The sequence below is a fragment of the Netta rufina genome, assembly GCF_964035555.1.
Source record: "Netta rufina genome assembly, chromosome: 1".
NCBI lineage: Eukaryota > Metazoa > Chordata > Aves > Anseriformes > Anatidae > Netta > Netta rufina.
Genome location: NC_140123.1, coordinates 167,173,651 through 167,197,363, shown reverse-complemented (window position 1 = coordinate 167,197,363; position 23,713 = coordinate 167,173,651). Strand labels below are relative to the sequence as shown.

At 36.6% G+C, this 23,713-nt stretch overlaps 1 protein-coding gene across 6 annotated transcripts in view; it reads right to left on the bottom strand.

Moving 5' to 3' along the window:
- Positions 1-347: 347 nt before the first annotated feature.
- Positions 348-23,713, bottom strand: part of KCNC2 (potassium voltage-gated channel subfamily C member 2) — a gene marked incomplete at both ends in the record, with an annotated part of 99,406 nt that continues 76,040 nt past the window's right edge. The window contains 4 exons of one of the 6 annotated variants that reach the window (XM_084284696.1): positions 2,315-2,451; positions 6,404-6,571; positions 8,577-8,708; positions 9,035-9,965. In XM_084284696.1, the coding sequence (XP_084140822.1) occupies positions 2,315-2,451; positions 6,404-6,571; positions 8,577-8,708; positions 9,035-9,965 (1,368 nt within the window). Of the gene's footprint in view, positions 458-1,539; positions 1,602-2,314; positions 2,452-6,403; positions 6,572-8,576; positions 8,709-9,034; positions 9,966-23,713 lie in introns of those variants that run through there. The other 5 variants (XM_084284698.1, XM_084284700.1, XM_084284697.1 and 2 more) reach the window with 5 other exon arrangements.

Below are 23,713 nucleotides of genomic sequence, written 5' to 3'. Positions count from 1 at the left end.
TTGTTATGACAGAAGTCAAGACAGATGTAGTTTACATCACTATCATTATTAAGTGTGTGTCTTTGTATGATTCACAGCACAACTTACTGCAGGAACCAGGAATAATATGCATCAGGGTGTGGGTCTTTGCATGGAGTCTTAGCAATGATTACTTGAATTCAGCTTTCTTTGATATAGATAAAAACTGATATTCCATGCACACACGTTTTATTTACAGCTGACTCATCAACAGTGACTAGTCACCCCTTCCTCTGGCAGCAGTAATTATGAGCAGTCGTTAATCTTCTTTATCAAACTCTACTTCCCAAGTAAAGTCTCAGTGACCTCCTCAAGGTGTGAGCTGTTTATCAGGGCCCATTCAGCAGCAGCAGTCTCTTTCCAGTACAGTCCTTGGTATGGCTAAATTCCATTGTCCCTTTTTCAGCAGTCAAAAATCCATGATAAATTCTGTACAACACTGTAGTTAATATAACAGCAGCACCAAATATTATATTAATTCCTTTGCTAAAAGCTTTTTTTTTGCAGTTATCTCTCTATTGACAATATTTTACCAAAACTAAATCAATGTACATCTCTAAATATCAGAAATGTATACTTTGATAAATACATTATTGTACAAGAATTCTGACATGCAAGTCATGCTATTGGGCTAGCCTATATACAGAAAAACATGTTACATGGTCAACAATAAGTTATAATTCTTGTCCTAACAAAAAATAAAACATGACAGTCAGGGATTATTCAACAATCTGAAGGATCTCTTAAGATCTGTGTAGTTACAGACTTCCCTACCCTATGAAATTCTAAACTTATGTATTTTAAGGTAATTGTTCCTCACCAGCCCAGAACATCAAATCTGCTATTGCATTTGTTCCGTTGCATAAATACAGGTTTATATGGAATGAAAAAACCACTAGAGGAGATACAGTTTCAGAACTGTAATGGATACTGGTTGCTAGGAGGAGGATTGATGCAATAGGCAACCGGTCAGCCTTGTAAAATTGTTACTAAATCCCATTCAAAAAATCTTCAGAGTGCTCACTCTGAGTTAGTCTATATAATACTAACTTGCACTTGAAAAATATATTTATGTATTTATACACATACATATAGTTGATATGAAAAAAAAAAAATATAGAGAAAAGGAGAAAAGTGTCTTATCCTTAAAAGAGGGGGCATTTTAAACAGTATCTGTGCTTTATGGAGACAGATGGAGAATACAGTAGACAAGTTGCAAAACAGACAGACAAACAACACATAGGACAAAGCACCTCAAAAAACATTGACTGAAGAATTTTTAAATGCTAATGAGCCAGAGGTATAAGTCTGGTCAAAAACCCCACTTGAGAGCTACTCTTACAGTGGAACAAAAAAGCCCCCAGTTATCTTCTCGATTTTGCTTGGTACTCAGCCTCTGAAAATGTTGAAGAACCCTGGAGTGGAGAAATGACTATAGTACCAAGCAGCACTTGCTAGCTTAAAATTGCAAGTCTGGATGGCGTTTACCTTTCTTGCATGTTTTGTGCCTTCCCCAAGCCATTAAGAAAGAGATCTGGCTTCTGCTTGCGTGTAACCAGTAATGACAACCTCTTTGCAGTTATCTGTGTGCAAACAACCGGAGACATTCAGAACTCTGATACAGTAATCCAGTACCAAAGTAAGTTAATCACAAAATAAGACCATTTATAAACAAGTAGATCGTTAAAAAATAAAAGAGAAGGTTAAACAAAGAAAAACAATCCCACATGCAGACCAGTTTATCAGTGCTTTCATTTCAGCAGGATGGTACATGGAGAGTACACACATCCAGAGGCCTCTGTGGTCTCCGTGATCGGCAACACTGCTTGTCAGGTAATGGAGACAGGATGGTCCATGCAAATGAGCAGACCCAAGTCACATTGTGTGCAACCAAGACACGATTCCAGACATCTTCAGAATGGATTAGAGTCACAAGAAATGGAGGTTCAATGGGGTGACAGATTATTGTTTGGAAGCACATTATTTTAAGTAAATTTCCCTGAAAAACTGCTTATTTATTGAATATACTGGCCAATGGCATCCACTAACTGTCCTTTTATTGCCACAGAAAAGTAGGACAATAAAGTAGATGAAAGAATAAGTGCTACTTTAGATGATCTTTAAAAGCCAAGATAAAAATCTTCAGCTACCCAAGTGGCATTTCTTACTACTGACAGTTATATCATGCAGGACTTATACCATATTTGTGGAGCCTATGGTTAATGCTACATTTATATCCAATATGTGGTAAACAGTATTTGAATTAATACTATATAGCCGATTGATGCCATCTGGTTTACAAGATAGAAGGGATGGGAGACCGAGAGCGCCTTAGAGGACAAGGTGAGCTGTAGGGTGATGTTACTGGAGACAGTCGCAGAGCATTGCCTGTCAAGCCAGCTATGTTGTTTAAGCTTCGAGATTTTTCGTAGCCTTGTATGAGAAAATGCACAGACATCAGTTGAATTCAGCCAAAAAAAAAAAAAAAAAAAATAGACAAAGACAAACAATACAATGTAGTGTAATCCAAGGAGCTATCTGGGACTCAGAGGGAATCTGCCTGCAAAAGAACTCAATGCAGAGAAACAGTACTGCCAAAAGATATTAACAAATAAAATAATTTATGAATTAATGTAGCTATTCTTTCCCAGGAAATTAAACAGAACACCATGTAAAAGGTCTGGCCTTTTCTTTCCCATCCCCATGTGCACTTTGTGCCACTCTATTGGCGTCATCAGGGTTGCACAGAGCGTAAGATAAAAGATCCCAACAGAGTTTTTGGGTGAGCTATCTGACTAAGCATAATCAAAAACCCGTTAAGACAGACTATAAAAACTGTTAGAATGATATAACCTCTGTTAAATCCAATTCCTAATGAAGGAAGAATTTTCTCTAAAAATAAAATATTATTTAAAGAAAAGAAAAAAATGCATAAATTAATTGTAAGTCATTTCTGCAGAGCATTGAATGATATGATGGGAAAGAAGCTCCATTTTCATAAATGTTAACCCTAAGACGTAAACTATAAGATAGCAGAGTTTGACATATTTGCAAATGCTTCCAGATCGGTAAATTTAAGTCACCAAATTTGTGTTCCTTCTTCAGCCAACTGATACAAAATAAATGGTGTTAATCCACAAAAGCAACTAGTGAAGAATTAATCTTTAAATAATGCAAAAACATGATGCTTCACAATTTGGAGAGAACATTGCACTTGCAGACATTTCTGTTAACACACACTGTGAGCTGTAGCTACCTAGTTCTTGCTACATATACATTGTTCTCACCTCGTAGAGTCTGTGCAAAATACTGTTAAAGCATTGCTTTGCTCTGTCTCACTATCTTCATACTCAAATATTTTCAACAGTGCCTGAATAATTCTGTCTATGAAGAAAAGGATCATTGCATTAGTCTGGAAAGAGATACCAGAAGGGAGTATAAAATGAAGATCAAGCTGGCTGGAATGTTGCTCCTAAAGTATGCATACATGTTTCACTGCAAGCAGGAGAGGTTCCATTGATTTCAGTGGCACAACCTATTTCTTTAAAAATTAGTACACACCTAAGCATTTGCCAGGTAAAACATTCAAGTGTTATTGTCTACTGTGAGCTGCTGTGAAATACTGAGACTTTTCCCACAGAAATTATACAATGTCAGTGACAGTGCATCTAAGCATTACATGGGATGTCAACAGATTTTTTTATTTTTTCTAATTGAAACAGTTACTAGTTCAAATTCCAAATCTCCATATAACAGACCACAAGCAATTAACATCTTCAGGAAAAATTATATCTTAGGCTCTACCCAGAATAGATATTCTTTACGGAAGCATTGTACCTCTGTTTTTGTTCGTACAGGTCCCAAGCTATTGAGAGCCATGGTGAAAAAAAATATGTAGTAATAATAATAATAATAAAAATATTTCTTACTTACTGAAAATTGCATACTGTAAAACTGAATTTAAAACACATGTATAACCTCATGTCTGCTAAAACACTGTGCAGTGTTATCTCCAGATTGCAAGGGCAGGCTGAACTGTGTTGCTTGACAGACTTCTGATACATTTCAAATCCAGCCTCCTGTTTCTGAGTATTTACACAGATTAGAAAGAATCATGTTTGAAAGCAGAACAGAAGGAACACTCAATGCTAATATATATATGTAACCTCTCATTTAAATTTAATGCTTACAAAACAATTCAAAAGAATAAGGTAGTTTTTTTACACAGAAACTAGGATTAATTGTTTGAAAAACATGTGTATATTGTTCTGGATACTTCTCTAATGATAATGGAAAAGAACTGATAGAGGAAGGTGGTAAAGATGGCAAAGAAAACAGGAACCCATAAAAAATGAAAACCAGAAATACAAGATGAATAAACATAGAGGCATAATCCAAAATCAGTGACTTCCAGGTAGATCAGTGGGGTTTGGATCAGCTCTGAATCAGTATCATCTTAGAGATGGAGATAAGCACCAATGCAGAAAAGCTCAGAATAAATGATCATTGAACACAACCAAGAACCAGACAAGGAATAAACCAAACAAGAAGGATATACAAAAAGAAAGAAAGGGAAAAATAAAACAAAATTAAAAACTAGTAGACTTAACGAGTGATTAAACTCAAGAATTCAAAAATTCAAATATGCTACTTATAAGCTAGCTTCCCTACTCTGTAGTTATCACTACAGACTGTCAAAGAGCACATTTCTTATTGAGAAAATGTCATTTCTGAACTCAAGCCCTGTTTTTTTGATAGAAACTCTTAAACGATTAATTTTTCCTTGAATCTAGATTTTGAAATGAAAATATTCATGTATTCCTATATAAAATATGTTTTATTGCTATATGGATATGTCCTTAATACTAACAGGCAATTTCTTCCATTATTTCTGTTCCATTCTAAGTACAGTTACAGCCAAGTTAACAGCACTCCAATGCTTATACTAACATTTCTAAAAGAAGTCAAGAACTTAATCTTGCAAGATGCCATGGCATTCTGCATTATATGGGTTTTTCTGACCTCCCCAAAAGACAGGACCCTTACTGTTAGAGAAATTGTAAATAATCCTAGTTGTGAAGAAGACCATGCAAAGTCCTAAATCTGTGTGCAGAAAATTTTTTGCTACCAAGTCCTATTTAATCTGAATGTTATTTACAGGAATATGTACAATGTAGGAGCATAGAGACAATCATTTTCTTTACAAATTCTACACATATCCCATTCTAGCTGTATATCTGCCTTCACAAGTTTAACCTACTGAGCTCATGCTTTTGAAACATAAAAAAAAGCATTTGCAGAATAACCAAGAGAATTGCTTCAGGGTCTTCGATTCGGCTGGCTGGAACAACTAAAATTGCAATAGACAAAGCTAATTAAAAAAAAATTCTCAGCCAAAGATGTTTGTTCAGTGCCACATGGCTACTGCAGATGGTGAACTCTGACATGAATGATCGCACACCAAGGATCAGGAATGAGAGAACTGTTAGAATATCACAGTTTGCCAAGAAAAAAAAAAAAAAAAAAGCAATTTTTAACCAAAAAAAAAAAAAAAAAACAAAAACACACCGCTAGCATTGCTGATTTGGGGGTTATACCCTGAGGTTAGCTTTCCAGCCACAGATAGCTATGTCCTGATCAGATGGCCATGCCACTGGTCACACGGTGATACATAATTCTGGAAGGTTTTGCAGACTCTGACAGGGGAACCCAACCCCAGAATAGGGTTGAGGAGGCTAAATAACTTGTAAGACATTTTTATCACCTTGCAAGATCAAGACTTGCTTACTGGAGTTGAATTCTGGTTGCGGTAGACAGTCACGTTTTAGCATTAGTAGTGCTAACTCTTCTTTAGTGGTGCTAACTCTTCTTTAGTTTAGCATTAGTGGTGCTAACTCTTCTTTGATAGAAATCTAAATAGCATCTCATTGATAGGTTTTGTTGTGTTCAGAACAAAAACGTTGTTTACTTCTAGTATCTTAATCTTTTAAATGTAATTTGTTCAGCTGTAATTTTTATTAGGTTATTAAGTGTGGACCAAAGTTATTAAAATAATTATTTTGTCTTTTAGAACGAGAAATGGTATCAAGTGATGAATGGTTGAATGAGCAAGGACTGAATTGCAGGGTTTTCTATAAAAGGTAACAGACAAATGAAGACATAAGTGAAATGAGGATCTAACATCAGGCACTTTTTGTGAAGACTAAAGGAAATTAGTGTTTTTAAAAGGAAAACAAGGAAAGGATGGCTGGGAATAAAGAAAAAAAAAATACATTGTGGTACAATCTTTCCTCTAAGAGCATTGTGCACATCATTTTACTCTAAGCTTGCTTTTCACAAGCACATTGCTGAGTGATCTTTATGATCTAATGAAAGAAGTCCATACCTTTCCTGATCCCTCCATCAGTAGCACACGTGTAATCACCTGTTGTCAGTAGGAAACATGTTCCCCCTCTTCTGTTTTTGTCTCTGGTACTAGAGCGTCTGATGGGAGGGAGCCTTTCACCAGGTGAGAGTGGCTGCTCACTTCCTGCACTGTCTTCACCTGATAACACTGGTTAAAGCACCATGCCCATTTACAGACAATAATGAATGAGGAAATGAGACATCACAAAGAGCTTATGTTGAATGCCAGATATTCCCATCACTCAAAAAGTAGTTATAAGGTAAATCATTAGAAAACAAGATTGCAGTTCATCATTCATCAGTACAAAATGGCAAAAAAATATATATATATATATATTTTTTTTATTCAAGAGCAAGTGATCTTTTGACTTTTGATCTTTTTGACTTTCTTTTAAATCTCATATAAGATTTTACTAAACCATTAAATAAGAAATAAGCAACACAAGGCTCAATTAGTTGCCTGATAAAGACTGTAAGTATAGTCAGTCTTGGATATTTATAAATGGTTTTACTATTTTGGCTACCCTTTTTATTAAATTAGAGGTCATGCTAATCATTTTTTCCTAGAATATGTTGTTTAGCATATTTTAAAGACAACCCCTCCCCCAGAAGGGTTAAATTATCCGCATTTTACACTAAAACCTGTTTAATCACACACACAGTTTTCATTTCTGCACTTGCTATCATACTTGCACAGCTTGTCATCATTTGTACCCAACATTAAATGCTGGTTTTGGCCTGTGTATTTTGTCAAACACTGAAATTCTTACCTCTTCTGATTTGAGACTCCCAAAGGATTATTTTCAAAAATTATCTACTATTTTAGATCCAGGCCACACTTCAAGAAAAAAAAAAATCTCTGCTAGTACGGCACATAACAGGTAATGGCATGTTTTTTACTTCAGCTTTACCTTTGCATTTAAACCTGAGCATGTGCTTTTCTGAACTGGCAATGCCAAGGGTGATGCCATTCAGCCTTGGTTTTGTGCAAAATTCCTGATGATTCTAATAGCATTCTCTACCAGAAACAAAGTTAGAGCATCTAGTGTGAGTGCTGGCACTACCAAGGAAAAAGTTAACACTTTAACATTGCTCCTTTTTTGCATATCTGCTTTCTGTCTAACTTTAAGGATTATAACACCTTGTAAATAAAGCTGCAGACACACAAAAGTGTCTCTTTGCTCTGATCACACCAAGCCTCCTCCATTCCGGAATACCTTTGGCGGGACCTGATGGCATGAAAAAGCTGTTACCATTATCACTTTGAAGATGTTGTCTGAAAGTGTATATCAGTCAAAGCACTGTAAAACTAACTCTATTCCACCCTTGATGTGAGACCTTTCAAGGGTTTCCAACCTCCTTAATATATTTAGGACATCTAAAAGGCATGTTAAATTTGTGAACACTCACTCGGAGACTGAAACCGAGCTTCTTTGAAGATAAATGCTATTCAGTAACAGAGCAACAGAACAAAGAAGGATATTGTTCAGAGACCGATTTTCCAGGCTCTTCTTTCTAAAAAATAAATTTCAGTTACTGAATGACACCAGTCACAGTTTTGTGTGTTTTTTTTTTTCTTCTCCCTTATTAACATTTAGCAACTTTCCAACAGGAGCATAATGACTGGTCTGTGAGTTTTATAATCAGATTATGTATTGCTTAAGAATAAATACATTCAAGAAATAAACAAACAAAAATCCCTGCTGCTAAAAAAAAAAAAAAAAAAAAAAAAAAAAAAAAAGACTTTTAATTATACTGACAGATAAAATTTCCTCTTTAGTTTGAAGAAATATGGAATTTTGGGCAGTAGCTTAGAGGGGCAGAGGCTGCCTTTTGATATGTGTTTTCACAGCAATTAGCACAAAATACTCCTCATTCAGCATTTGGAACTCTGAGAGATAAGGTAATATAAATCATAAAAAATCAACACTAATATCGATGTTGTGAGGGGCTGCCACTTTCATTTTTCCAAACAAACTCTACATCAGCTTTACAATTATCATCCAATTAATGGTAAATATCATGCAATATTTCATCTAATTCAGATGAAGGAGTTTCTTCTAGCCAGGAAAGCAGAATGCCAAATGGAAAGAAAGCTAGAAAGAGAATTTCTCCTTATTTCCTTTGAGTGCTGGGCTTTTGATGTAAAGCACCTGCTCCTTTTAAATGACTGCTTCTTTGTAGGATCTTGCTTAACAGGCCACGATGTGGCACAGGCAAAGCTGACACAAGAGACAGACACTGAGGCAAAACACCATGGAGTCCAACAGGGTGGGACACGGTGGCTGCTCAAATAGTCACAGTCATGCAGAAAAACAAGAAACATCCATACAACGCAACAAACAACAGGCAAAAGAAAAGGTTGATATCATCAGCAGGAAAGCATTCTCAACAGAGCAAGCAAAACTGTATAGACCAGCTACATAGAGGTTTGGGAATGTTGCTCTAACTATTTTGTCCTCTATGAGACTGACACACGCAAACACTGGAGGGGAGAAGGGTGGGAGCTATGTTTTCTCCTGGCAGAAAGGCTGGCAGCTTTCTGACCCCTACCAAACATACTGGTCTATAAAGTGTTTTCAGAGAACATGCATCTCCAGTGGGGTCCTACCTGATGATCTGTTGTGCTCCATCAACTGGTTGTCCTTGCCAAGGCAGATGTCCCCTTGTGTGCTATTACAGGCCATGTTCAAGTCCGTCTTGCAGAAAGTAGGAGAACTAGCTTGAGGAGCTGGAGGGATGTGCTTCTTCCTCTTCCTTGGCAGTTTCTGCTTTGCCATGGCCAGGGAGTAGTACATCCCAAAATTGTTAACAATCACAGGCACAGGCATGGCTATAGTAAGCACCCCTGCCAATGCACATAGGGCTCCCACTAGCATGCCTGACCAAGTCCGTGGATACATATCCCCATACCCCAGGGTGGTCATGGTTACTACAGCCCACCAGAAGCCAATAGGGATATTTTTGAACTGTGTGTGCTCACTTGCTGATGGGTCATTGGGCTGAGCTCCCACCCGCTCTGCGTAGTAGATCATGGTGGCGAATATCAAAACACCGAGTGCCAAGAATATTATCAGCAGCAAAAATTCATTGGTGCTGGCTCTCAGAGTGTGGCCCAGTACCCTGAGGCCCACAAAGTGCCGTGTGAGCTTGAAGATTCGCAGGATCCTCACAAACCTTACCACCCTGAGGAAACCAAGTACATCCTTAGCAGCTTTGGAGGAAAGCCCACTCAGGCCCACTTCTAGGTAAAAGGGCAGGATGGCCACAAAGTCAATGATATTCAAGAGGTTTTTGATGAATTCAAGTTTGTTGGGGGAAAAAACAACACGCACTAAAAATTCAAATGTAAACCATACCACGCAGACTCCTTCCACATATGTCAGGGCAGGATCTGTCTCAATTTCATACTGTAGTACTGTTTCTGTTCCATTGACAACCTGCTCAGTTTTATTTATAATAGTATTGAAAGCCTCATGTGTTTCCAGGCAAAAGGTTGTGATTGAAACTAGGATGAAGAACAAAGAGGCAAAGGCAATGAACTGAAAGAAAAAGAGAAAAAAGAGATGTCAGAATCACACAGCACTTCACATTAATAATATCAGTAGATCAGTGGTCATTATAAATCTTTTACTGATTTATCCCCAAATGTTTCACAAATTCATAGGCATAAAACTTTGCATCCAAGACAGAAAGTGTCAGACAGCTCTCACATGTTGTTCAGGAGTCTGGGAGCAGGGAACATCTTGGTTATGGACAATATGCCAGGGTGAAACTCTTCCAAAAAGTGGCAAAAAATGTTAAATCCATGCTAAATCATACGAATTCTATGAGTTGTCATGGCACCTTATGAACAGTTTAGTGTCGTCTGCAAACTTAGGATATTCAAGTCTTATATCCAAGTCATTGATGAAAACATTGAAGAGAACTGGCCCTAAAATGGAGCCCTGGGGAATGCCACTAATTCCCAATGTGACCCCATTTACTCTAAACCTTTGAACTTTACCCATCAGCCAACTGTTCACCCATTGTATTATGCCTTTATCTAGCTATATGCTATGAGAAACAATAACAGAGGTTTTGTTGATATCCAAAAAGATTGCCAGCTTCCATTTAACTGGGACCTCCAGATTCCCAAGACCTTTGAAAAATAACTGACACTCACTGGTAGAAAATGCCTTCTGCATTACAGGTAGAGCAGCCTGTTTAGTTCAGTCATCCATCATACTCTCTCAGACAGGACTAAAAGTAACCCTAACAAAGCTGTCTCCACTTCCAACAAAACTTTCTTAGCAAAACAATATATCTACTTTTAACAAATTCTGTGAAATCAAGTCCTGTGCCCCAACCAGCCTTCACCCACTGCCTGGCTTATCAGAAGCAAAGCTTTGGGGAACACAAAGACTAAAGCAGTTTGGATGGGGTCTTGCCACATTGCCTCAAGGGGCACTTGGTGAGCACAGCATGCACAGATGTTTTAGAAATAAGCAGAGCCTCTCTCATTGCTACGGCAGTGTATTATCAGTCCTCTACCTAAATCCTGATATTGAAATTACAAATCCAGGACAAGCTGAACAAATACGGAAACAGAAATTCAGTTTTAGTAGCAGCACATGAACATAAAATGCAGATAAATAACCTGAAGACTGCTCTCACACAGGATTGTTAAGGACTTAAAAACCAGGTACTACCCAGTCATCATAGTCAGGCATTCAAGAAAACTACAGAAAACTACTTCCAGGACAAGAAAAAAAAAAAAAAAAAAAAAAAAAAAAAAAAAAGCTTATTGGAAGATTTCAATATTTTCAGACATAAAATGATGTCAAAACAGGTTTCATGCTCTCTACTATCAGCCTACAGGAAAGAGCAGCTTAGAGCATGAATTCATTGATGGTGGCAAAAGAAACTGTGGCAGCAGGATACTGGTATGTTACCACACTGATATTATGAATCCCATTTAATAAATAAATAAATTGTTGTGTCGGAGTCAGAACAACAGCCACAAGCAAGAATGTCTCCATTCTGGCACTTTAGTCCAGGCCACAACATTGTGGTAAAACTGCTTTTGTGTATTCGGGTATCAATCACTGAATTTAGCATTAGCACATACATTTTACACTGTGTGATAGAAGAATTCCTTTAGGCTGGTACAATACTGAATGGCTACGTTTTTCTAACACAGAATGCTAGTTAGACATCAAAATGTCTCTACAACAGGTAGATTGAATTGCTTTGATTCTGAGAAACAAGTTCAAATTTGCAATGCAGGCCTGGTAAATTTATTATATTCAGAGTGACAAGATATATCTACCCCAACCCCACAGACCTAATGCATCTATATCAGAGATTTGCAGCTTGTTTATGGCTTCCCTTCCTCAATCAATGAAACAAGATTATTATACCAAGCCTCTCAATTGCAAACACTCTAATCTGTTCTCTGTCAAAAAGGTCTGACTCAGGGACTGAACTGAACACTTATCATCCGGTCTCAACTTCTAATCACAAACTAACAATCTTACACTGTCTGTTTTACCAAGCAGACATTTCTGCCTTTGCCTGAACTACAAAATTTCTGCACATTCATAGCTCATTTCTTCCTGGCACCTGACACGCACGCACACACACACGTCTTATGTGAGACAGCTAAAGTCAGCAAATACAACCAGATTTATGTAACTTAAGTGAATTAATCTCAGTAGTTATTTGCAAAACCTCTCCATAACAGGGACAGAGAATTTATCAGACTCTAAGCCAGTGGTGCACTAAGATCTACAGGGTTATTCCCTTGGGATGCTACTTCAGCATCCTCCAGCATCTTTCTACCCAGCAGCAGGATACAAAGCAAATGAACCTGTGGAGTTTGAGGGTCACTGAAGCTAAGTCAGTGTTGTAGTTTGCAGTTTGGGTGGGAATTTTCAATAGATAAAATACCTCTTGTAGCAGCAACACTTTGGTGACTTCAGGAAGCTAGGAATGTTTTTTGTTTAGAAAGAACTGAAAATTACATTCAGCCTAGCAAAATTCAAATATATTACCAAATCAGATATAATAAATATTAAATGTACATTCAGCAGTACACTGAATCTAGCAGTAGGTGAATAATTAGCATCTATTTCTAGGCTATATATCAGAAAAAGATATATATATATATATATCTGGTTCAGATTCTTACTTAAAAGTTCCCAAAAGCAAGGAATTAACTACAGGTAGAACTGCCTGACAACCTATTTATTACTGTTTTGAACAACATTGACACAGTGAAAGGCCACAGCACACTTGGCACTTGGCAAGGCAGCTACGAATTTTTAACTGTAAAATTACATTCAGTGATGTAATTTAGGGCTAATCACATTAACCCTAAAAGAAAAATACTTTCAGTCATTTTCAAGATCAGCTGGGTAGTCTATCCTGTTTCCCTAGAGGCAATCATCTTTATGAAGTTATAAGAAAGGCAAGAACAAATTATTACATGTCTTAATCTAGTGGCAGATTTCTTGATAATCTCACACCTTCCATTCACAGCAATGTAAAGCAATTTAACCATGTACACATTTACCATATACATGTACACAAGAGCATATACATCTGATTTTGAGCAAAGACACTAATTTCTTTTTGCTATACATTGTATCTCTTTCTGTGGTTTGTTTTGAAATATAAATGCCTTGGATCTGGACATTTTGGGCAGATCTTGCAGAGCACCTAGCACAATAAAACCACATACACAAGAAGACACTTCTACATTATTATTGCAGTAGTCAAAAGGGCTCAGAGAAAAAGAAGATGGTGGCCAATGTAAGGAGGAACCTTTACTCAGTGAAAGAAAAGATCTTGGGCATTTACTTTACATTAATTAAAGATATTTTCTCAATATCGTATTATGTAACATTAGGCAAAATGTTGAAAAGAGTCTGTCATGTTTTCTACAGATAGAAAGAAAGTCATGCAGAATTCTCACTTTCAGTTATTCTTCTGCATCTTCCTAGTTCCATGTTCTCTCATTTTGAAGGCACCGAGACACTAAAAACACATCTATTTTTGTTCATGTGGATAAGCATGATGTTCCAGAGAAAACTGGTACACCTTCAAACTTCCAGTTTCTCTGTTGGATGGGATCAACCAGGTTCTGTTCCTAAGTCCTCCTAATGTCCAAAACAATTACACAACTTTTTTTTCCCCTGAGGAACAACAATTTTGTAGATGAGATAATGGTGGTAAATACACTTCATGGCCACCAAAAACAGTCTTTTTCTAAATTATTTGAATTAACAAAATATTCGATGTATGTAGGCCAGAAGAGAGCAATTAAAAGCAAAATGAAAATATTCAGTATGTAATAAAAAACAAACAGAACATTCTTCATTAAGCAGTTAAAGCTCTCAGTAGGTTGCTGATTCCCTCTGCTCGAGTTTTGAAGGCAATGTGCACCCAATTTTGTTAATGTGTGTTTGCATCACATTTCAGACAAGTCTGGTGCAGATTCTGAATCCCAGCTTCTTTAATTGATAGGATCACAAGTCAAGCTCTGCTACAGAGTCCTACTACTGTTCACAATAGCTGGATTAATCATCTACTATTTGTTTTTTGATGAAGCATATAAATCCAAAGCAAGTGGCAGATACCTGTGGATAACATGTTGGAGGTAGATAACCATGATTCCTGTTTTGTATTGAGTGTCCCATGTGGAACTGAGCTGCTCAGAGTTTAAAACAATTTCATAAATGACAACCATTTCTAGGAATGCAGTCTGTGGATTATGCGAACTTCTGTGCATTCAATTATACGTTTTATCTTGCACACTTGAACTCCTGAAGTTCTTCAAAGAAAGTAGAGTCACCTTAAAAACCTTGGCTGCAAATGGTCTGACAACAGTCCTGTAGGCCATGTCTGGATTTCATGATAGGAAAAGGTGCCCTGTCAGAGGATGTCATGGCCCAGGTCACCTGCTTGTTTCCTTTCCAATGCAAACCCAGACATAGGAGTGTTGCACACCTCAGTATGACTCTGTGATGGAGTCGGCACCTGGTATCAGTCATTCTAAGGTTTATCAGCTTAGACAATGCCTAAATAAACCAACAGCAGATGTAGAAATTGGTCCTTGTACTCAGGTATGTTATTCATATTCATAAAATCTGACACATTCACTACCCCATATTTCGTCCATCCCCTTCAACCCATAAAACAAACTGTTTCTACACATTATTTAAGTATTCCACAATGGACAGGTCACAGTTAGTGATGAGGTTAATGCGTAGATAATTGTTGGTAGTCACGGTTGCCGTTACTTCCTGTTTTGTAAGTTTTGAATAAAATCTCTACGTTTCAGTATTTTCCCAGAAAGAGTCTATGCTATCTGGATCCAAACTGTACTGGGGTTGGATCTCAACACCTCTTCCTTCAACTCCCATCACTGTGCAATATGTATGTTCTAGCATGAGTATTCAATAGCAGCTTTTAAGGTTTGGTTAGTTTATTTGAGTTTCATTCCAGGACTTACAAGGGTTGCCCTTGACACACTTGACTACAGAAAAAGAAAACTATCAAATATTTAACAAGCCCTTGGAAATACAACATTTAATATTCTCTAATGCAGGTACAGAACTGTCTTAAAGAAAATAAAAATAAATAAGTAAAAAAAAAAAAAAAAAGTTGTGTTAAATATCTTCTTGTTAAATATCATGAGACTTGATATATACATTTTGCTAAAAACAAACAAACAAACAAATAAATAAAACCCCATAATCCTCCCTTTCACAATTAAGATAAAAATACAACCACAGGGAGACAGGCAAGGACAAGAGTTTGCATTTTGTTTCTTAAAGAAGCCAACTTTGAATACTTGCTTGCTATTGAAACCCAAATTACGCTTTCATTACAAATGATAAGAGTTCACTAAATGAGTCTTAACTTTTCCTGAACAAAACAAGAATGAGGGAGTTTCCACAGTCAGCAGTTCTTCACTTTCCTACCAGAGCTTTCATTTTAAACAGAATCCTCAAAACAAAGCAACTTTTCCATTAGGTAGGAAGATACCTAAAAGGAAAGCTGTATATATTTTTTTTCTTAATATCATAATTATTTTGAAAAATTACAAATAAATTCCCATACTTTGGAGATACGATAATTATTTCCAGCGATGTCTGTTAACATCTGTTACTTTAAACCTCATCTTTTTATATTTCAGAAAATAATGCAAGCTATTCGGAGAAAATAGGTTGTCTAGCTTCTTCCTCCCACTAACTCTCTGACCACAGAAGGTAATCTGTGTAATCATTAAATGCATCCAACATCACTATCTGCAACAAGGCAGTCAGATATATTAACTATGAAACTGTATTTTACATTTTTTTGATATGTACTCCAATGCTAATTGATTGATACTATGTCTTGATTAAAATAAACTTATAATAAGACATATATAAGTGATTATATCAAAATTATTTATTCCCACCATAAACTTTATAATCAGATATTGACATTTTTTTCTTTCAAGGTACAGGACAGAAAAGTCTTTGTTCCAGTAAATCTTCCATATATTTGTCATGTAATATTCTCCATCAGCCTCTTTTATGCTCCCAGGAACTCAAACCTCCAATTCCTTTTTGGAATCCTCCTAGTGCTATAGGAGCGGGACCCAGTCAAACAGTGAACAAAGCCAGAAAATATTTGCAATCAGTTACAACTAATTTGCACTGCTGACTTTTTAATCCAGTTTTATATCTGTTTAGTCATATAAAACCAGCCTTGAAAAAAAAATCCCATAAAAATTCCAGTAATTTTGAGTAATTTGGTTGCTCAAGGAAACTATGACTCAACTATGAATAGAGAAGCAGAAAAAGAAACTGTATTTGTAAAGTATATGACATGCTTCACTCTAATGAGTAGTAATTAATGTTGGAAAGAAATCACAGAATTAGATATCACTTCCAGGATTAAAGAGAGTTGTCTCTGGATTTACATGTAGATTGGACAGATTGTTCTCATTTCTGTCTTTAACACAATAGATTTTTTTCCTCTATTCAAATTCATTTTGGTATTAGGATACTGCTAAAATCATAATAGGATTTCAGAATGAGCTCTCATGCTGACCTTACCTCCTTGTTTGGTTTAATGTTCTGTGGAGTGAAATTTAAATATTGAAGTTCAGTTCACACTAACACCAATCAGTTAGCAGCTATTGCAAGATCTCACGAAAGAGATCATCAGTCTCTTCACAACTCTGTTCCTCCAAGTTGTTATTCTTCCTTAACTACAAGCTTCCATTGGAAAATTACTATTCCATTCAAAATTAAAAAAAAAAAAAAGTCACAGATTTTTTTATGGTGTGATGCATTTTCAGTGCATTACATCTGGGTATACTGAGTAAGAAACCAAATACCATCTGCAGCTACTTATGAAGCTACTGGCATTTAAAATATAAACTCAGGGCAAATATACTATCATTTTGTATTATCACTCATAAATCATAATCTCTCACATTATCACTCTCCAAAGATTACAGAATGGATACAGGCACAGCATGTTAAATAAATCTTCAAGGGAAAAACAAAAACTCAATGTGTGAAGTATCAGGCACTAAGAAAAGACTAATTTAATGTCTCTAAAAATCTGCAACTCATCCTCATTTGAGGTGATAGGGTGGAATATCAGCACTAAAATGTTTTTGAATATATACATAAAGATTTAACAATCCAAACCTCATTGGAAAACTCCTCATTGAGAATAATTTCTCAACCAACATCAAGCCACAGTTGGTAGAGTTCTTGCCAATGTTATAGTTTTCATTCTGGGAAAGCTGAGTCTCCTGTTTTCAAATCCCTACTGCATTTCTTCCTCATTTGTACTCTACTGCTAATGTTATTTGGCATTCAGTTTAACAGTTAACACTCTGCTGCTACAATTCTACATACAGACATATTTAAATGAAAAATTCTATATATCAGTGCACTTTTATTGATATACTGTTAAAGAACAGACAGTAAGATAGACAGTAATATACCATGAGTAGATTTATAGTACAGGAATATTTACAGTTCAGACTGGCTACCATCTGCATGTAGTAGTGGAAACACAAACGTGCTCTTGCTTGCTCATTCTTTCCCCATTTGTTATAGTCTTGCAAAGCAGCTGTCTTTCATTACCAGCTGGAGCACGAATAAAAAGGTTATGAATGCCTCTTTTCCTATTCAGAAACCCAGTTCCACAATTAAGTCACTCTAACTCAGCTGTCAGGTAAATCAGCAGTTTGACACTCAGATACATATCTGACTCAACAAATCCTAGGCATATCTACATTTTAAAGCAGATCACAAAGAAAACCAGAGTTACAAATTATTCTTCATTTTAATTGCATTTTAAGTGACATATAACTTCCAAAGGATTCAAAACTGATTTACAAACCTACCCTGATATATACACACATTCTCCTGCTCAGCACAGAATATTTTGCCTCTGCTGGGCAACTGGAAAGGAGATGTAACAGTACATTTCAGTGGTTGGGCCACACTTTGTGTGATGGGAGTCCTAGGACAGGACATCCCTTGTCAGTTTATGATCCAGAAAATTACCAGTTTCTTAAAAAATCAGATCAGTTTTGCACTATGTAAATCAAGAATGATCTGATTTTGTTGTTGCATTGAGCAGCTAAGTAAAACATTTCACACCAACAAACAGCAAACATCCCACCACCTGTTTTTTGCTCCTGAAGATTCAGCAGAACTCATCAAAAAGCAATTATGCTGCCTCCAGAAGCTTCCCTTCCCCATCCACTTGAATTTATCAGCCGTATTTCACTTTTTTTTCTGAGCTGTGACTACCCCGGCAATATACCAGGTCTTACAGCCAGCTGTGCTTGTTTTTTTAAGTACACTTAGCATTTATAATCTAGCAATCATAAAAAAAAAAAAAAAAAAAAAAAAAAATCACCATCAAGGCTCGTTTTGACCTTGCTTTACTTGAAAAGGTCAGTCTGTGTGGTTACATGGACTGATAAGAAAACTAGAAAACTACCACCACTCATTCATTAAACATTCCTAAACATTGCTATAAATCTGCACACTAAAACAGGAAGAATATTCTAGCAGCTGCAAAAATGCAATGGATGTTCTTCCTGGGGTCAAGGCAAAAGTGATAAAAAGAATTCTCAGTCCATATTCTGTATCTGGTATCAGAGGGTTTGTATAGCTAAGAGAGCATTTTACAGAAAGAATCTAAAATTCACTGATGGCTGAGGAAGGCAGATTTTGAACAACCCATTTCAGCCAATCCCAAATTTACGTGCTGAGGAGAATTAGCCTCTCTGCATGCTTTGTTTTCCTTCCCTAGACTACCCATAGTCTGCACCATTACAGCATAGATTAGACTCTGGGACCTGGCAACTTGAAATACTACACTGACAGTATCTTTCTTTCCCATGTGATGTATTATGAAAAGGTTTTATTTGGCTTAATGGGTCAAAACTAGAAAAATTCCTCAATATTATATTATTTATTATTAATAGACATTCACACCCATGAAGACATGGAGAAAAGAGAGAAATTCTTAAGACAAATTGATGAAAATTCTATTATGCTGTAGTTTGCCTACAACATAAATCTCATGTCCATTAAAATTACAGAAATATTTTGAGCCTTATTATCTCAGTCTCATTTAAGCACACAGGCTCACTTATGTCTACTTCTTCTCTCACTCAAAACAATTTTGACAGTCTACTTTAAAATTACACTCAAGCAAATTTAGAAAACTTTAAGATTTTAAGGCTTGACATCCATTAATATTTTTCTGTTACAGCTACTTACTAGTTAAGACTATCTTAGCTTTTACCACAGAAGCCATATCACCAAGCCATTTAGCCCTTTTTTGACAACCGCACTCCAATCAAAATATACTGGGATTATTTATAAGTTTTCCAGGCTTGTGTCCTTTGACTTCTACTTCAAGCATTGGAATAGAAATTATCAAACAACTTCCTAAAAATTGAAGGGATGGAATCATTGCCAAGATGTTCAAAAGTTTACACAGAGACTTCAAACAGCTGATTACTAGGTCTCATTTGACTGGAAGCTGTTCCTTATACTAACTGGTTTAATTCTTCATACCTCCACCACAGTATATGCAATTCAGTTGATATTAAGCGGTACCCTTGCTGACAGGTAAAAGAGAATACAGAAATAATGGATATGGAGGTTAAAATCCAACTCTCTCTATGGAGGTTAAAATCCAACTCTCTACTCTGCCAAAGACCAGTCTGGAGTCAGAAAAGTGAGATCCTTAAGAGTCCCATGTCAAAACATCAAGGTACTAAAGAGTTTTCTTTTAACAGAGATTAATGCAATCTATATTCAATTAAATACATAAAGCAAGGTTTCATTAAAAAAACGTTACAAAAATTGCAAAGTCAAATACCTTAAAGAAAGGAAATGCCAAAAGCAGAAGCAGGGTTACCTGAGCAACCTTTACTCAGCTCCCCATGGTTTAGGATACCATCCTTATTTCATTATTCAAACTACTTACACAAAAGCATAAGCACAGTGAGTAAACTACCCACGCCTAGACTATGACATTGCCTAAGTCTTAATTTATTGGTATGGCAGTTTTAACAGTGAGCTTCCAGTGTAGCAGATTTCACGGTATAACCTTGGTTTGATAAAAACGAATTATGAGCCCAGATGCTTTATTGTATGGCCTCTTAAGGGAACTGTCACAGCTGCAACCCAGTAGACAAAACCACTCTGCCCTTTGCACTAGCAGGAGTAGTTTGAACTGAATCATGGTAGAGTGCACAGTGTTGATACTCGGGAAGATCAAGTTCCCTGTTTCTGACATTAAAAACCTCTAGGGAGCACAGATGGTGGTGTTTTTTTGTTTGTTTGTTTGTTTTGTTTTGTTTTTCCCCCCATTTGTCCATAGCTTGCTTCTTTCCGCCTTCTACATTTCAGTGTGCCATTACCCTATCCTTCACTTCTTGTCTCAATCTCAGCTCTACTGCTCAGGTTTACAGTTGTATCCCAGGCTTTCCTCCTTTCTGAGTAACTTGTTCTTACCTTTATTTCTATATCCATTCCCTGGATCTCTAACCACTGTATTTTCATACGCCACCCTCGCTCAAGAGCTGATATGTCTCTCCTCTTCCTGGGTCTCCCTCTCCCCGGGCCTCAGCCCTTGTTCCACTTCCTGCCCTCTTTGTCCTTGGCTGTTTTGTTTTGTTTTGTTTTGTTTATTTGTTTGTTTGTTTTGTCCCAGTGCAGTCTCCTATGTAGTTTCTGTGACTTTTGTATTTGAATCTGCAGGGGACACGTGCCTGCAAACTCATCTGCTTTTTCCAGCAGTATTACTGGCCTAATGAAAGGTATCATTTCTTCCTACAATCGTGGCCTCATTTTGAGCCTGAGGGTTTCCTCCCCCACATCAGTGAGATGCCAGGAAAGCGGAAGACAGCACAGGATAAATGCTGACCTTAATTAAACAAATCTACCGTCTAATAAAATTAAAACAGTCCCTTACAGATGGAGATTTATGCCTTTCTATAGTCAAGTTACTGGATAGTCTATAAATTAAAAACTGTATCTCAGCTTTAACATTTTACTAGGCCAGTGTCTTTGGACTTCGTCTTCAATCTCACAGAAGCCTCTAAATAGTCTTTCAAGGTTTTGAAAAAAATCTTTGAGATGCCTAAATTAATGAACTGTGTGCCCTAACGCTGGTACAGATGAAAGAGTGATGCACTTGGAGAACAGTTTGAGGTCAGAAGGGCATTTTTGTGAGAGGGGGAAGGGCAAAGCTGTTAAAGCTCCTGTGCATGATGCATGTGAATATGTTCCAAGCTCACAACATAATCACATAGACCCAAGCTAAATTTAGAGATAGTGAATTATTTATTGTAACAGTAGTCAGCTAGGCTTATCCACCCTCAAGAACTCAGCCCATCATCCCAGACAATGTTAGTTCATACATACACTTTTTTTTCAGATTTAACTTTTGACTTTATGATGTAAATATATATATTTACATATTTTATATATTTATATATATAAATAAATATAAGTATAAATAAAAATATAAATAAATAATAAATAAATAATATAAATATAAATATAAATAAATATAAATATAAATAAATAAGTATATCATATATAAATAAATATAAATATTATATATATAAATAAGTATAAATAAATAATAAATATAAGTATATGTATGAACTAACATATAATATATATATATATTTACATCATAAAGTCAAAAGTTAAATATATATATATATTTTATAAATATATATATTTTGATCAACAACTCACCCAGAATCTTGTTGAAGGTTTTCCTAAAAATAAGTTAGAAACTATAGTTGGTCTACTTGCAGTTTTCAATGAATTGAAATTCCATTTACTCCCATCTCCAAGAATGCAGAAGTGACCATTCAACTGGACTGAGGAAGGAAACAAGAAAGAGCAAAGCCACCAGTACAACAGGTTTTAGGATACTGAGAAAACTGTGACGTTCAAAGCCCTGTTCAAAGCAGACACTTGGACACAGATGAACGATAGTTCAAGTCCTTCCTCTTGGTCCTGGGACAAGCATGCTTCAGTGTATGAAGATTATAGAAGTCTGTAAGAGGGATTTCATGACATTGGGTCTGTGATTATGGACTGAATGACCCAAGAGGCTCCTCTAGCACTCTGTCCACACGAATATGTCCAAATCCAATTTACACGTTTATTTGATTCATAGATTATCTTCTAAGCCATTGCCTTTGCAAGCATTAGCACTGAAGCTGCATACAGCACCAATTCAAATGTATTCCTGTTATTAAAAGGCATCTGCATTGCCAACATTATTTAGCTTAAACATTCTCTTAAAGCTTTATCACCAGTTTGCCCTAGGGCTGACACTAATCCTTATGCTCAGGGTTGGACTAATTAGCGCAACGACAAATACCAGTGATGTTGTGCACAGGCCATCATCCTGCTGAAGACTTCTTTATCCAAGAGCGATTTTCTTGTGATTCTAAACCCCACTTATTATATTTTTTTTCTACTCTACATTAATAGCTTACTTATAGGGAAAAAAAAAAAAAAAAAAAAAAAAAAAAAAAAAAAAAAAAAAAAAAGGTAGTAGTGCATCCATTCCAGGATATCTTTTTTTTATTAAATTCTTCACACAAAGGGGCAGAGGGGTGTAGGGAGAAATATAAACTTAGTATAAATATTTGGATGCCTTAGATGACTAAAATTCATCTGCAGCAAAGCAGCCAGCAATGTGAATACTTACCATTCATGTGTCAGAATCAATATGCCATTGAGTCAGCTGGGGCAGTTCTTGTTCAATATAACTAGGATTTTAGGTTACCTGAAGGATAATACCTCTGCACTTCTTACAGTTTGTGCTGGTATCTTTAAAATGATCCTCACAGCAATGCTTGTAGCACATAATGTAAGCTCTGCACTGAGGGAATGTATTTCTCTAGAGAGAGTTTCTGTAGCAAAGACCAGAGCCAGGCAGTCACTCAGTGAACGGGTTCCTTGACATGACTTGAGGTCTTGCACTGATCATGGTGGGAGCTCTGGGAGAAGTACCACTGCTGCCACTACCCGGCAGACTGTGTTCATTAGGAGCTGTTTGCAAATGTAATCTGCAGAAGGAGTGGCACACAATGCTGCACAGAGGCATGCTTTGCAGTTTAAGGTCGACGTGGGATGCTTACTGCCAGCACATTCCTTTCAGGAGCAGTTACATATGTCTGTATATTCTTAAATAAGGAACAGGTTGCTTGTACATGGATTTACAAGTGTTGTTGCTGTTAAAATATGCATATGAGACAGAGGCTGGTCACTGGTGCTGTTTATGGAGAAGCAAACTGGGCTTTTGGGAATGCTGTGTAGGGCTCTGAAGCTCTGATTTGAAGGGTAATAAAGTCTCTTTGTTTACAGAACACTAGCAGTCTTGCAACACCTTGGCAAAAAGATACATGCTAAGAAAAACAACTTTATTTAGCAGCATACAAGCAGAGAAGTCTACTGGCAGGTTCAGCCTTCATGTTCATCTTATTTCTTCAGCTCTTTCTCATCAGTTCACCTATTCACTCTTCTCTTACCATTCTGTTGTTCAAGATGTAGAAAATAAAGATAAGCCACTCCATTACAAATTTTCCAGATGATTTGCTTCCTCAGGATGTGAATGAAAGACTATTTCCCTGGTGTCTAATGAGATTTGCCCTGGTAACTCTTGGGGAAACTGAAAACAAAACCAAAACATTGGCAGGATGCTAGTGGCAACCTCATTCTTTGCAGCTTAA